The sequence below is a fragment of the Prosopis cineraria genome, unplaced genomic scaffold, assembly GCF_029017545.1.
Source record: "Prosopis cineraria cultivar Desert tree isolate PC_DT_omini unplaced genomic scaffold, ASM2901754v1 PC11, whole genome shotgun sequence".
Lineage (NCBI taxonomy): Eukaryota > Viridiplantae > Streptophyta > Magnoliopsida > Fabales > Fabaceae > Prosopis > Prosopis cineraria.
In genome coordinates this window covers 10,009,648-10,025,906 of record NW_026555342.1, presented here as the reverse complement: position 1 = coordinate 10,025,906, position 16,259 = coordinate 10,009,648, and the positions used below count along the sequence as shown (strand labels likewise).

Below are 16,259 nucleotides of genomic sequence, written 5' to 3'. Positions count from 1 at the left end.
AAAAATATTATCATTATTATAAATTTATAAAAAAATATAATGTAATTAAAAATAATTTTTTTTAAAATATGCTAGCCTATTTAGCCCGCGGGCTAGCCCTTTTAGTCCACTAATTTTGTGGGTTGGATTAACCCAACCCATTTTAAAAAACAGGCTAATTTTTTTAACTCAACCCATCAAATTGTGCAGGATAAACAGGCTTGCTCGCAGGCTCAACCTATTCTTTCAACTCTAGAGAGAGCCGGAGAGGAGCAATGCAGTGATAATATTTTTAATTAAATTTTACTTTTTAATAAAATAATTATTTACTTTTAAATTAATCTTATCTTTTCATATTTATCCCTATTAAACACTCTATAATAAATATAAAGTCATTAATTAATAGAGATATTTTTAAAAAATAGATAATAATTACATCTTAAAAGATTAAAAATACGTTAAATTTTTTTAATGGAAGGAGTATTTGTTATCAACTCATCCTATTTTATTATAATTTTTCAATTTTTAGATAAAAGACAATATAATTTTTTTTTCATCCGTCAAAATATCAAATTGTTTAATTAGATAATAATGTTATCTTGAGTAACTAAAAAAAAACGGATTGTAATCTTAAACTAAAACCTAAAAAACAAGCATATTTCAATCACTTTATTAAATATATTTTGATAAAATATTGTTAACAAGCAAATATTATATTATAATAGTGCTTGATTATATTGTGCTCCTTTCATCCCAAATTATAAAACATATTTGAAGGAGATTTGTCATTTTAAAATATAAAACACTTTAAAAAAATTTAAGATTTCATTAAATAGATTTATTTTAATATTATTCTTTCTTTTTCTATTTAATACTAATTAAGTATAAATTTAAGATTATTAAATGAATGATATTTTTAAAAGTTTATGTTTTTATTTTGAAACAATAAAATTGTTAAATATATTTAATGAGGTTTATTAGGATATAAAATTTTATCTAAAAATCTCTTATAATTTAAATTAGAAAGAGTATTAGGCATATTTTATCTATGCTTAATAGTGTTAATAATAATAAAATAAAAGTTGAAAATTAATAAAAAAAATACAAAAATTTATAAATAAATAATGACCACCATTTTATTTTTCATAATTTTAATCTTTATTTACTTTAGTCAATATTCAGTAATAAATTTATATCATATATTAGTTACATGCTAGTGACATCATTATTTAATTAATATCATGCTTTATATATATATATATATATATATATCAAGAAATTCATGTTCTTTACATTCAACTATATTTTTTATTTTCCTTATCTAAACAAATTCCAGTTTATAATACCTAAAAATAAAAAAAGGAACCAAATTTCTTGATAAAGAGAAAGAAATGCTTCCCATTGATGCGTTGCCTAATATAATGCTTCTAATATTATTCATTGGCTACTTGAAATCTCTCCTACTCCTATATACTCCTCATAGGATGCATTTTAAAGAGATCTACTGAAAGCCACACCTAAACTATTCCGAACTTCTAAATTCAAAAGCTCACTTATTTATTTATTTTGCCAAAAAAAAAAATCACTTCTTCATGTTGCTAAGAAAATCATGCACACAGTCAGGGTTAAGCCTGTGTAATCCGCTCCATATTATATATACAGCAATTCGTTTACTTCATTCCTTAACTGCTATAACAAAATCATGGTCACAGTGTAACCAAGCTATTATTGCAGTAAATTCATTAGATCAAATTAAGGCATGAAAACCTTGATACACGGTTGTAAGAGGTGGAAAACAATATTCTGCTATGCAATTATACAGAGCGAACCGAACACCTGCCTCAGCTAATTTCTTATCCTTTATTTCCTCAATATAATGCAAACATAAAAGGAGGCACATGGCAACATAGACAACACCGTCCACGGGGATGCTTTCACTTGGTCTAGTTCGTGCATCCTCTCCTCAAAATCCCGTTTTGAAATCCCCAAATCCTCAGCTAATCTCTCCATCGCTAAAACTATCCCACTGCCCAGCATCAATGACTCTTGATGGCTCTGGAATATTTAACAATTTTGAATCTCATGTAAAGCAGGACAACCACCCCAAAAATCACATACCCAAAATAAATCAACTGAAGTTTTAATTTGACTCACTCCATAGTTTAAAAACATTACATTTCTATTCCGAGTGTTTAGTTTTATTATCATGAGAATTCTATGAGAGGTTTACCTTTTTTTTACCCTTCACAATGTTTCTTTTGAAGCCAATCTCAAACTGCTCAAGAAAATAGCATCTGGAAAAATCTGCCAATCAAAAAAATTTTGTATAATCATGGTCTAAAAGAAACTTGAATGATCAAAATAATTGAATAACTAAGAAAGAATCTTATACATTACCTCACCATGACACAATAAGAAATGGAAGTCAGTTACACTGTAGCACCCCATTGAACTATAGTGTTGTCTGCTTCTTCTACGGTCATGGAGGATTTCTCAGGAGGAATGGTCACTTTTTCACTGAAAAAGAAAACGCATGAAGGTTTACTTTAAGCCAATGCACAAGATGAGACACCAATAGAAGAAAAGACACTCATTAGCTCCAAAGCTTTCCATAGTCAAACCAATATCAATGTATCAAGTGAATTCTTTTAAACTCAACAATGAGAATATATGATAGAAAATATGGCAGATATTATTCTAGAAAGAAATAAATTGTCAAATAGTTTTCACATTATTTAAGTATTTTGTAAGTTTTCTTGTTGAGTTTAAAAGAATTACTTAAGGGGAAGTAGCAGTTTTCAAGTAATATAATAAGAACGGAACCACCCTAAAAAAATTAACCCCCTCACCCCACCTGAGAAAATTTCATTTGTACCCCCCCTAAAAAAAATATCATTTGACCCCAATTTAAATTTTCAAATCAATAGCATATATACTCCCTCCATATCACAATATAAGGCATTTTCTAAAAGTCCTGCTTGATCCAAGACATAGGACGTTGAATAACTTTTATCATCGTTTTTTTATTATACCCCAACTTCATTTATAACTCATTTTTTAAAAAAGATGTATTAAAATTTTAATTATCATTATCAAGACACTTGTATAGGATATTTATTGAGGGTAAAATTGAAAAAAATTAAGGTTTCAACTAATATTTTTTTAGAATCGTGGATTAGTTACCAATGCTCTATATCCTAATTCACAGGGAGCATATATATATATATATATATTAAAAGTATAGTTTTCTCATGCATTGATTATAAAAAAAATTGCAGGAAACTCATAAAATAAAGCAAAACATGTTTAAGCTTATGAAATTATGTCAATAGAGACATCCTAATTAAAAGCTAAATAAGTAACCGAGGATGAAATAATTGTATTTGCATTTTTCAAGTCCCAAACAGAACATTGGGCTGATATGCATTAACTTGAAGCCTTGAAGCATATAGTATACTTTGATACCTCAACATGATGTTCATAAAAAGATGAAATGGGAAGAGTAATGGTAATGGTAATAAAACACAATTAAGGATCCATTGGAACAATTTTAATGTAAACTGCTTGTTGGTGCTATCATATCTATGAAAATAACATGAACCGGAAAGCTTTCTCGACAACCATACAAGTCATCATCCAATGTATGCTTAGTAATCCCCAAGTACACATAGATTTAAATTTCATATCAAAATGCTTTATGCCAGCAAAAAGAAATCAACACACTTGGCAGAATTACTGTGGAATTTATAGCTAAACATAACGAACAGGGGCATACCATTCAGTTCCTACAGTTGTCAAATTCTCATACAGAGTAATAGAGCTGGTAATTCGGGCAGGGTAGGCTTAAAGTATCCTATCCTTTAAAAAATTCATACAACCAAGTCTGGCTCTAACTTTTTTGGGCCGGATTCAAGTTAGCCCGTCGGGCTTGGCCAAAATTACAAACTCTATATACATATAAAGCTATAAATTTCAATGGTCGGGCTTAAAGTATTTTACCTTCTTAAAAAAGCTCATATAGCCAAGCCCAGTCCTAACTTTTTTCGGGCCGGTTCAGACTAATCTGTCTGGCTTAGCCTGAATTACTAGCTTTGTGGAGCAAGGTCATATGGATGTGTGTAAATTATAATATGCCCCCTTTCTCTACAAGCCAAAAGCTCTAACTCCATCATGATACTGCCAACGAAATTGCAGAATATGAGAAAGTCTCTATTAGTTTGGTCAATTAAATTAAAGCTTTGAACTAAAAATAGAATTCTCTGATGGGGGGAGACTTAGGTACTTGGTGTTATAAACTAAATAAACTTTTGTCCAATCAGATAAGAATTGGATTTTGAAGTGTTAATAATATTAATAACAAGAGTTTGTTTTAGAGCAAACAATACATAAAAAATTTATATATCTCGATTTGACTGAAAACCAGTACCTAAAATATACAAAGCTAAGTATATAAATATTTTCCTTCTTCAATAACCTCCATTGTAGTCATGTTATGTAGGATGAGATAGAAATGCCATCCTAATAATTAATTTTCCTTTTTAAGGGGACCAGCTGGATCCCAGAAACCACCTTGTAGAAATCAATTTCATTAGCAAAGATGCTAGCCAACTAAAAATTTATCCATTTCATTATTACAGGACATTACCTACAAAATCAAGTTTATTAAACAGATAGAACATAAGATATTACTAGTTCACCACCACTTCAACCCGATATATTTTAGATGTAGCAGTGGTTCCCTGGCTCTACTCTTCCTTCTTCCACAGTAAAGAATTTAAAAAGTAGCAGCTTTTAAGGCAATACAATAAGAACAGAACCACCCTTAAAAAATTACCCCCCCCCCAAAAAAAAAACCTCACCTGAGAAAATTTCATTTGTGCCCCCCTCAGATATTTCATTTGCCCCTTTTCCAATCTTCAAAATCTCAAGCATATATTTAAGAATATAATTTCAATAACTTCTACTTTCCCTTGTTCTGTTGGCAAGAAAGAGACTAAGAAAAGGAATACGTTCTTTATTAAAAAATATAAAGCATGTTTTGAAGAGTTGGATGTTAAAAAATGTAAGATATTTTTAGTGTTTTAAAGTATAATCATTGTTTTTTTTTCCCCAAAAGCACTCTTCAGAAAAGATCACCTTATATTTATTTTAGAGTGAAACAGCCTATTAAATAAGGGTAAATATGGAAAAATAGTGTTAGCTCAGAGACAAGTAACTATGTTATTGAAGAGTGAGATTTAGTTAAAAATGACTTACATTTTTTAATGGAGGGAGTATAAAAAAAAAATAAAGAAGATGGCTTATTGCCATATAGGAAGCCTAGTGGAATTAGCCATCTATCTTAATCCCCAGAAGTAAATTCCATGTCATAAGGTGTGACCAAAAATATATATGGAAGTTGTTTTACCTGGGCAATGAGGTTATCTGCAATGATAGTGGAGCTCCAAGAAAAGAAAAGAAAACAAGAAATCCAAGCTTCTACCCCCAGTCATGCCAGATGGTAGCAATAAAAGAGAATTCAAACTTCCAACTTCCAAGTAACGAGTTTTGAGGCATTGAACCAATGAAATCAGGTACTTGCTGCAGGATGTGAACAGTTTCCACCATTAGGTAGCAGGCCATCCTTGGCCATTTCAGTTAGTACGTTCAAAACAGCATCCATGTTCCCTTCTTTATAGTTGATTTCAACAAGTACTTTAGCCAGCTCAGCATCAGTAAGCCTACAGCTACTCAATGTGTTTTGTATTACTTGACTCATCTTAGTAACCATCCCCTTTCCAGTGAGAGCTTTCACGAGAGCCAGAACAGTCACTGTATGAGGATTAAAACCCAAGTGCACCATCTCCTGGTACAGATTATATGCCTTCTGAACATTTCCATATTTACAATGTCCATGTATAATAACATTATAAACTGCCTCGTCAGGCTTATGACTCTTCTGAAGCATTGTCTCAAAAACTTGATCTGCTTCATTCATCAATCCCTTCATGCAAAATCCTTTGACAAGAGATACCACGCTTTTAAATTCAATATTGCTGCAGTTTTCAATCAAAGTATTATATGTCAAATCATTAGGTATGGACTCGTCATAAAACAACTTCAGAAGAAGCTTCTTGGCTTCTCTTGTCCTTGCTTGTTTGTTAAGTCCATTAATAAGTACACTATATGTAACGTCATCAGGCAGAAAACCTTTCTGTATCATTTCATTGTGCAAATGAAGAGCCTTACTCAATTCACCTTCTACACAATAAGCATTTATCAAAGTAGTATAAGAAAATTCATCAGGCGGGAGACCACCATGCAACATCTCTTCAAAAAGATCACAAGCTTCCACCAATTTTCTCTGCTGACAGAGACCTTGTATAAGTGATGAATATGTAACAGTATCAGGTGAGACACCCTTCTTAACCATCTCCAGCTTCATTTGGAAAGCTTTTTCCAACTCTTGATTTCGACAGAATCCAGATATAATAGTACTATAACTCACTACATCAGGGGATAACCCCTTCTCAACCATATCCCTTAGGATTCCTTTTGCATCTTCCATCCTTCCCAAGATGCAATGGCCATTAATAAGTGCATTATAAGTTATAATCGAAGGTGAAAATCCACTGACAATCATTTCATTGATAACCTTATAAGCTTCATTCAGTAATCCCTGCTGGCAGAACCCATCAACCAATGTCGTATAAGTTCTCCCATTTGGAATGAGTCCTCGAACACGCATCTGATCTAGGAATTCCATTGCACGGTTTAGATTCTTAGCCTTGCACATACTATTTATTAATGTAGTATAAGTAACAACATTTGGTGATAACCCTTTCCTCATCATCTCCGCATGCAAAACTAAAGCTTGGTGAACATCTCCTCCTTTACAAAACCCATTGACAAGTGTATTAAAAGTCACCTCATCTGGAGAAAAACCTTTCCTATTCATCTCCTCAAGTACCTGCTGAGTTTCCCCGATCCTCCCTTCTCGACACAATCCATTGATCACCACATTATACGAAATCAAATTCGCCTCCACACCCTCCATCCGCATCGATTTCAATAACTTAAATGCTTCATCCATTCTCCTCATCTTGCAATACGCATCGAGTATTGTATTGTAGGTAACTACATTCGGCAAGCACCCATATTCTTCCATTTTACGCTTGAGGTGAAACCCCATTTCTAAGCTTCCTTCCCCACAGAAACCACGAATTAGAACATTATAGGTATAGACATTTGGAGACACCCCAGTTTTAATCATCTCACTATAAATATCCTCAGCCAATTTAAGAGAACGAGTCGACCTTAAAACAGCATCCAGAATCGAATTATATGATAGCACGCCAGGCATAAATCCATTGGCTTTAGCTAGATTAACAATATACATGGCCTTATCGACCAAGTTAACATGAGAATAGGACTTAACCACCAAATCAAAGACAGCCGAGCTCGAATTGCATAAATGATACGAATCCTTTAGGTATTGAAAGATCAATTCACCACTGTCATCGGTTGCGCTTAGGGCTACGTCCTCGGCAAGGCTCTGAGCTGACTTGTAAAGCTTGAAGCGGGTGAGAATGTGGAGGGCGAGGCACTTGCATTGGAACGTGAAAAAATGGTGCCTTCGGGCCCAATCAAGGAACTTCAGGGTAATAGGTTGGTCGAACTGGGATTTCAAGAGTAGATAAGAAGCTGCTTCGGGAGTGAACTGGGAAGATAGAGAACTCAGTTGTTGAGGATGGCGTTTAAGATATATGATTGCCTTATTAGCTAGATGGGCATCGGAGGGTGAGCAAAGGGATGATAGTGGACGACAATTATGGGGTTTTAGAAGACCCATTTGGGGAAGACAACAAAAACTAGGGTTTTAAGTGAAGAAGATAGGACTGGAAGAGTCGAAAGGAGACGACTTCACGGAGATTTTCTGCACCGAACAGGGAGCATCGTGCGCTAACAGGGGAGATGGAGGAGGTGCGTGTCAAAGACAGACTATAATCCAATCAATCATTTTGGGTGACAAACCGCATGTTGTCCAAGTTATATAAACAAAGCAAATTGCTCCCTCAGATGATGAAGTTCGTCCGCAGTCAATGGCTGGGATAAAGCCAGCAGCGATGTAAATGAACCAGTGAGTAAATTGTTAATATAATTAGTATGAATCAATTATATTCTAGTACATAAAGGAAGAACAAATTATGGGTTCAGAACTCAGTTGTGACATGCACTATGAGACACGGTTAAATGGCTTCTCAAATCTCAATCAACTTTGCACTGTGCTACTAAAGGGGGGAAATGAAAACAAAATGCATGCTATTTCATTTAATTGACGACTGACAAAACCCTTTGCTTCCAAAGTGACAGGCGAACGTTGACAATAAACAGAGATGGAGATGGAGACAAATATTCAGAGACCGAGAGGCAGATCTGCACTACTAAGGAGAGACGAAGTCTGCGGGTGAGATGCCAGTGCGCCGGTGAACGAGCCTGAGACGAAGTGGGTGGGCAAGCTAAATCAATTCGAAACTGAAAATCGAATCAAATTAAAATTTACTTGATTCAGTTTATTTAATTATATAATTTGATTTAATTTTTTTAATAAAAATTTTGAATTTTAATTATATAATTTGATTTAATTTTTTTAATAAAAATTTTGACTAATTAATTTAATTTGATTTAAAAATTCTTAAATCAAATAAATTGAACCAATTAAATTATATATATATATATATATTTTATATTTTTAAAAAGGTGATTAAATATTTATCAATGAGTAAGAAACATTTTTCTATCATTTACAGCAGTAGTATTTTTTTTTTTTGCTTAATGTGATATTTTGTTTTTTATTTCTATAATTTAGTTTTTAATACAACAGTATTAAATTTTATTAATTTTTTTATAAATTATGATATAAGATTATTATTATTTTGTTAAGCTTTCAACATCAAGAAAAAAATGGATAAAAATATATGTGAACAATTAGACTTTAGAGATTCAAATCAAAGCTCATGAACCAAATTGACCTATCAAATCAAATCATTATAATTTAGTTTGATTAAGTATTTTAATTCAATTCAATCCAAATTTTTTGTTTAAGTCAGTCGATCAGTGAGTAAAACATCTTTCTATCACTTAAAATAGCAGTATTTTTTTGTTTAATGTGATGTTTTATTTTTTATTTTTATAATTTAATTTTTAATGCAATGGTATTAAATTTTATTAATTTTCTCATAAATTATGGTATAAAATTATTATTTTTTTGATTAAGCCTTCAACATCAAGAAAAAAAATAAAAATATATAAATAATTAGACTATAAAGATCCAAATTAAAACTCATAAATTAAATTGACTAATTGAATTAAATTATTTTAATTTAGTTTGATTAAGTATTTCGAATCGATTTGATTTAAATTTTTTATATAATTTAATTGATTAATTTAAAAAAAATTGAAATTGAATTGACCGAACAACTGAATATTCACCCCTACGTGGGCGAGGTGCCAGTGCACCGCTGAGGGAGATTGACGCGGAGGTTGCGAGAGAGTTACGTTGTGAATGTCGGCATTGAGACTTGAGACTTGAGAGGCCACTGACAAGTGGTGTGGTGACTAGCGAAGGCAAAAAAATTAGTTTAATAAAATTACTGAAATATCACCCAAGAACGTTTGTCTATGCAACATGGATTTTATAGATATATGAATGATTTAATAAAATTAGTTTAACATTTCTTGCGATCAGGAAAGTGAATGTGATTTCCAATTGTGCCAATGCTGTCAACATGATCATAAGAGATTCCTTACAGAATCATCTTTTTTTGAGATACTATTTAGAAAGTTAAACTAATTTTAAGAAGAGATCGGTCTGTTAATTTAAACTTTATTTCTAGGCACTATGCTAAAAACGTCGATGTGCTTGCTAAGAGAACTCATACTTTGTTTAAAAGTAGGCCTTTCTTCAACCATCCTCCATCTTTCATTAGAGAAGGAGAGGAAGGGAAAAAAAATGATCTCATTGAGGTATTTTGATCTCTTTAGCTTTTGATATGAATGAATAACTTTTTATTCAAAAAAAATTAGTTTAACTTTTAAATCAAATTATATTATGTTATGTTATATATAAATGTTGTATTTATATATTTTAAAAATAATATGTGTAAGTAATTAGTTTATGTATAATACTCTAAAAATATATTCCCTCTAGTCTTTATTGTAGGACATTTTAAGCCATTTGACATATATTAAGAATTTTTTTTTCTTTTTACATCATAAAAAAGTGAGAAATACTTTCACTTTTACCTTTAACTTTAAATAATAATATAATTATATTAAATACCTTTACACTAATAAAAAAAAATAAAATTAAAAAAAATAATTTAATTATTATAAAATGTCCTATATTTCGAATCAAAAATTACTTTTAAAGAAGGAGTACGCAGTTATGCCCATGCCCCAGATACTAGAAACAAGACATCAGCCTCCATGGCTTGCCAGCAGCACATCCTTGATCCAGATAAACCTAATAGATAAAATTAGACATCAAAATGAGAAACCCCACGTGCCTACAGCACAGCATCCTGAACTTGGATATCGTCTTAACTTGTTAGCAAGCTCTACATGTTACGTAGAATTATCAGATATATGTAATAATTTGTTTCGCAGTTGCTGCTTATATGAATAATGTGATTTATTTTAGGGCATTCATGTGCCAGCTTGTTCCTTATAAAGTCAATTGTTGATCCAAGCAAATATACAATGAGACTGTAGCAATCAGTGCGCCAATAGAGAGGACAGTTCGGCTTCACAATTTCACACGATTAATAAATGCTATACAAGGTACCAACGACCAAAGATCCCAGACCGAAGCAATTCTGCTTTTTTTTTTTTTTGGCCAGGAAGCAATTCTGCTTAATCGTTCATTTCTGTTATATTTGTCTGAAATTTCTCGTTACAATTCTACGTCAGTACGTCCCTCCGATTCAGGACTCACAAGACATTCCGATTGATGTTGCAACAGATCATCTCCTACTGCGTCATAGTCACAAACTCACAAATTATTTGAAACTAAAACTCACTCATAAGCATTCTACAGATGCTACATGCTTCATAGAAGACACTTGCACATCAATATTCTAGCAGAACTTCATGTGCCCTTATCTTGAGGAAAGCCTTTGGTGCAAATCATCAGCTAAAGCTTGCCTCAGGCTTTCCCCAAAGAAATAAAATGACTTCTCGCTATCCAGCACCCTTGGTTGAGGCCCACTCTCATCAGGCTCCTTCCATAGCTCTGGCTCTGGTTCCCTCGCAATTTGACATAAATTATGCAACACGCAGCATGCAACGACTGTTTGTGGTGCATGACTAAGACCGACATTCAAATCCTGAAGAATCTTCCACCTCCCTTTCAGCAATCCGATTGCCTCAACCACCACCGACCTTCCCTTCATAAGCATTCCATCAAACAGGTTCTGAGCAGGCGTGCCCATGCCATTAGGAGAAAAGGGTGTGAGCAAAAATGGCAGCAACGGATAACACCAGTCTCCAACAATGTAAGGACGAACAGGGTGAGCCCTGACACTGATAACTTTATCCCACACAACATCACCGGAGGTAAGCCGATTGTACAGATAACTATCCCTGAAATGGGTGGCATCATCTGCACCGCCAGGAGCTTTAACACAAACATCCCAGAAGATCTTCTTGTGATCAGCAACAACCTGAAGGAGAACTGAGGGATACCCGTATCTGCATCTATAGCTTGTGGGAATTTTCTGGTCGTTAGGAAGGCTATGGAGCTTCACTGGACTTGTATCAATTGCTCCACACATGTTCGGAAGGGAAGTGAGTTCTTCAAAAGCCTGGGTCGTTTCAACTAGCCGGCGACGACTAACTGGGATTTTGATGAATTCTGGGTAAAGTTTGGTCGCTAGAAGTCGAGTAACCATATTGGTGATCTTGGAGACTAAATAAGGCTCCAGGGAGTAGCGGGTAGCGACGGTTTTCGCAGAAAAGCCATGTGCAAGACGAGAAAGGACCATAGCAACGGCATAATCAGAAGGGAGCGAAAGATTGGAAATGGCAATATGAGGTTTGAGCTTGTCAACGACAGTGGTGAACACAGGGTAAGAAAGCCCATAAAGTGAACGCCAGTGTGCGTCGCGAAGAGGAGCTTCAAGGGACCAGATGTGTTCTGTAGAGAGAGCTCGGAAAGCCGAAACAGAGAAATCAGAGGCTGTTGCGGACGAAGCAGGAGGAGTGGCAGTCGAGATTGAGGTGGGTGAAGAAGGAGTAGGACGAGAGGAGGCAATGTAAGAGAGAACAGAAGCAATGGTGAAAAAGAGAAGTGGGGCGATGGAGGAGGAGTAGAGAAGAGATGTGGGTGAAGTGGCAGAGGAGGCGGCAGCAGCAGAGGAAGCAGTGGCAGAGGTGGTGGTAGTGGCAGAGGAGAGGGTGTCGGAGAGGAGGGAGGTGGTGGGATCTAAGGAATTGTGGAGGTGAAGCAGATTTGAGAGCATAACCAAAAAAGATTGGTCCATTCTGTTTTGGCAGTCTTGATCTCAGACTTGAAACCTTTTTTTCTGGAAAATTAAGGCTTGTTTATGGAGACGACGAGGAGTGGAGTGCCACTTTATCTAGATTATCTATCTATCAATTCTTTTAGTGAGAAGCTCCAGCCTCTTCCCCTCAGATTTCCCCTGCCCTTGCCCTGTTTTCTCTGTTCTTCTATGCAAAATGATCTTCACAGCTATCAACAATGCACTGGAACAATAACCATCCTGCTTCAAAGGATGAAGAGGATCTCGTTAGCAGAAACACACTCAAATTGAACGCTACCACAACACATCAGCCCACGGAATTTCATGTTGAAACAACAAGAGCAAATGATAACAATCTTAATACTACTACAGCAGATCAACCCATGGAATTTCAAGCAGAAACATCAAGAACAAGCAACAATAATCTGATAAATGAAATTAAAGCAATCAAACCTCTAATCTCTTACAAAGATTCCCAACTTAATGCAACAGATGCTTGGAATCAGTGAAGCTCATAATACCGCCATTGTGGACAAATTGCTTGTTGAAGAAACTGAAAAAGAATGGTCCCCACTCCCCATTATAAGAAACAAACAAGCTTATGGTCCATTATCCTATGGTTCCTATATCCAATGGAGAATGGAAACAACTCTGTCAACCATGGAAAGAGGCTTTGGTCATTACCACACTAGGAATCAAACTCAACCCAAAATCTCTTAAGCCCGTGTTAGCTAAAATGTGGAATCTGAAGAAGTTTGAGTTGATTGATCTGGTTAACAATTATTACATTGTTAGAACTCAACACCTACAACACTACCAAAACTTCTTAATGGAGGACCAAGGATCATCTTTGATCACTGTATCCTCGTTCAGTGATGGTCCCCAAGCTTCGATCCTAACTCAATTCCTTAGGCAAATTCGCTCTTTGGGACACCTCTCAAACATCCCTATTCAGTATTATGACAAGATTTTGCTCAGAATGGGAAATTGTATAGGGAGAACGAAAAGCGGACACTCGCCCTCACTAAATCAGAGAACGAACAATAAAGACAGAAAGAGGGAAATACGCTCGAATTAGTGTCGAGACGGATCTCAGAATGATGAGAGTCTCAACTTAATATGCTTTGGCAGCGGATACTAGAAGCATAACAAACCAATTGCTCCTGTGACCCAAAAAATCAACAGAAATCTGAAGAAAGGGAAGCCCAAAGCCACAGAAATGAAAATGTTCAACCACCATCGAATCATCAAAATTGAAACACACTACAGCATATCAACAAAAATCAATTCCCGCCATCAAATATAAGTCACCGGAAAATCTCAAGAAAGCTCACCAGCGGAAGAATTTGGAGAATGGATGCTAGCCCGAAGGCCAAAAGGCGCGCGTAATCTGAGGCCCCTTCCAACGGATAGAAACTGTGATCCTTCTCGCGGCAGATCTAGCCGCTGTAATCGTACGAATAATGGGTTTAGCCGTTTAGGTCGCGACTTGACGTCTTGGCCAAAAAGGGTCAGAGCGAAGACGGCGGAAATACCTCAAGCAAAGATGATACACCGCCAAACACGAAGAGGGACGCACAGAAGCCTCCTTATCAGACTCGACAACATCACGACCCTCCTGAAATTTCTCAGAAAGGGTGGAAGAGAAAGGATAGGGCAGGAGCGAAACACACAAAACCTAAACAAGTGCAGGTGGCAGAGCGAGCTGAAGCATCACGCAGAAGAAAATCGAAACACTGCAGTGGCACAGCTCAATTGAATACCACGAACTTATAACTCGGAGCACAACTAAAATTATTATGATTTTGCTGCTAAATTGTAAATAATCATGCATTTAATTTTGTTTTGGTCCCGAGAAAATCACGAAAGGAAAGCTTCCGGGGAAACACCTATTGGGCCAACTTTCATTGAGCATGGCCCTAGTTCATTTATCGCCGAATGTTCGGAGAGAAAAAGCCCAGCAAACAAGATGACAAGAAGTTTTTAAGGAACGTCGCCTGAAAGATTCGAACTCTCGCGGGGAAAACCCCATCTACTTAGCAGGCACACGCCTTAACCACTCAGCCAAAGCGACGGGATGGCAAAAACAATTCAAGATTTTTGAGGACGTTTGGCTTTTTCCTGATAAGAAAATTCAAGATTTTATTTTCAAACCATTAACCAAGGAGGAAAAGAATACTTGTGTGGCTAATTGGATTAAGTATGGGTATTAGGACTTGGCTCGAATATCAAAATTACTCCCTCGAGAGGTGACTCAGCAGCTCATTGCTGTCCTTCTTCTGCTGCAATGTGCTGGATGTGATATAATGGTTTGGAATAGGAATGCTAATGGAAATTTCACTCTTAAAAGTGCTTGTTTCATGATAGAAAAATTAATTCCTGACTTATATGATCCTGTTTTTAAGCTTATCTAGAAGTGGAAGGGTGTGGAAAAAATTCGCTTATTTATGTGGATCTCTATTCATAATTGACTTCCAAGTAATTTATGAAGGAGTTCTTGGGCTGGTTGTTCGTCTTTATGCCAGTGGTGTCAAGATGCAAATGAGGATGTTCTCCACATTCTAAGTGGACTGTACTTATGCAAAGAGTATGTGGCACAAACTTGTCCCTAGAAGGTATCACTTTAATTTCTTTGCTGTTAATCTGAGTGACTGGTTTACTATCAATCTTAAGTTGAAATTTGGCTCTAACTTTTCTAATAAGTGGAGCCTAATTTGGGGTGTTGGTATTTGAAAGTTATGGTTGTGGAGGAATAATTTCATTTTTCAGAATTTGCAAAAACCTCTCGATCCAGCTAGTATTATCTTAAACTCACGAATGGAATTATTTTGCCATTCATGGAGAGGAGAATACTACGGATATTATTCATTCAAGTGACATTCCTCAAATTTGAAAACCTCCATCTCATAGTTAGGTAAAATTAAATGTTGATGGAGCTATCTGTCAATCTACTAAAAAGGCTGATTGTGGGGGAGTTTTGAGGGATCATAAAGGGGTATAGATTGCTAGATTCTCTTCTCAAATTGGTAGCTGTAATCCTTATGAGGAAAAAGAATGGGCTATGCTAAAGGGTCTCAAGTTTGTATGGGGCATGGGATTCAAAGAGGTTATTTTAGAATCTAATTCTAAAGTACTTGTTCACTTTCTCCAAGAAGGAAATGAGGTGCGAACTTCTTGTAGTTTGGTGTTGCTAAAAATTTCTAATTTGCTACTCTATAATTAGAAAGTGAAGATTAATTATGTCCCTCATCATCAAAACTGTGTTGCGGATATGTTGGCAAAAAGAGGAATAGACAAATATGAGATTTTTGATTATGTTCCTTTATTCCTAAAGGACATCGTGCATAGGGAGATTATGGGGACCCAATCCTCAAACTCTGTTTAGTTTCTTCTTGTAATTGGGCTTAGCCCACTCCTTTATCAAAAAAAAAAAGATCACAACAAGTTGTCAAATGGCAGGCCCGTCAAGGAAAATAAACATCAAACTTCTTTCTCGCCCAATTTAACAACCTGAAATCAATTAAAATTAGCATAAATAATAAAGGTTTTCATCATTTAAATAAGTAATCAGAGGTTCGAACCTTGGCCCTTATGTATGTAGTAATTTAGTTAGAAAATGTCTACAATGCTCTTAGTGCTACAACAGAAATATTATGTCCACGAAACTTACTTATTGTATTTACCCAAAAAAAAAGTCATCCAGAATGAAAAGGAAAAAAAAAATTTCTTAACAATCACAAGTTAAATAAAATCATTTGA

At 35.0% G+C, this 16,259-nt stretch overlaps 2 protein-coding genes and 1 non-coding gene across 7 annotated transcripts; all 3 read right to left on the bottom strand.

Moving 5' to 3' along the window:
- Positions 1-1,685: 1,685 nt before the first annotated feature.
- Positions 1,686-8,459, bottom strand: LOC129286860 (pentatricopeptide repeat-containing protein At5g39710). Of its 4 annotated transcripts, none has more exons than XM_054922935.1 (5): positions 5,387-8,459; positions 3,979-4,155; positions 2,377-2,496; positions 2,210-2,283; positions 1,686-2,034 (listed from the first exon to the last, which is right to left on the bottom strand). In XM_054922935.1, the coding sequence occupies exon 1, from the start codon at positions 7,808-7,810 to the stop codon at positions 5,549-5,551; it is 2,262 nt and encodes a 753-aa protein (XP_054778910.1). In that variant the 5' UTR covers positions 7,811-8,459; the 3' UTR covers positions 1,686-2,034; positions 2,210-2,283; positions 2,377-2,496; positions 3,979-4,155; positions 5,387-5,548. The 4 variants fall into 4 exon arrangements, with proteins under 4 accessions (XP_054778910.1, XP_054778912.1, XP_054778911.1 ...); XM_054922937.1 differs by having other exon boundaries at positions 2,210-2,273; XM_054922936.1 differs by lacking the exon at positions 3,979-4,155.
- A 2,407-nt stretch (positions 8,460-10,866) lies between these two features.
- On the bottom strand, positions 10,867-14,428 carry LOC129286962 (protein ANTAGONIST OF LIKE HETEROCHROMATIN PROTEIN 1). 2 transcript variants are annotated; one of them, XM_054923072.1, is made up of 2 exons: positions 13,835-14,428; positions 10,867-12,743 (listed from the first exon to the last, which is right to left on the bottom strand). In XM_054923072.1, exon 2 carries the CDS (start codon positions 12,498-12,500, stop codon positions 11,118-11,120), a length of 1,383 nt encoding a protein of 460 aa, XP_054779047.1. In that variant the 5' UTR covers positions 12,501-12,743; positions 13,835-14,428; the 3' UTR covers positions 10,867-11,117. The 2 variants fall into 2 exon arrangements, with proteins under 2 accessions (XP_054779047.1, XP_054779046.1); XM_054923071.1 differs by having other exon boundaries at positions 10,867-12,740.
- A 63-nt stretch (positions 14,429-14,491) lies between these two features.
- On the bottom strand, positions 14,492-14,574 carry TRNAS-GCU (transfer RNA serine (anticodon GCU)). Its single transcript has one exon. It is a non-coding gene; the product is annotated as a tRNA-Ser (tRNA).
- Positions 14,575-16,259: the final 1,685 nt, after the last annotated feature.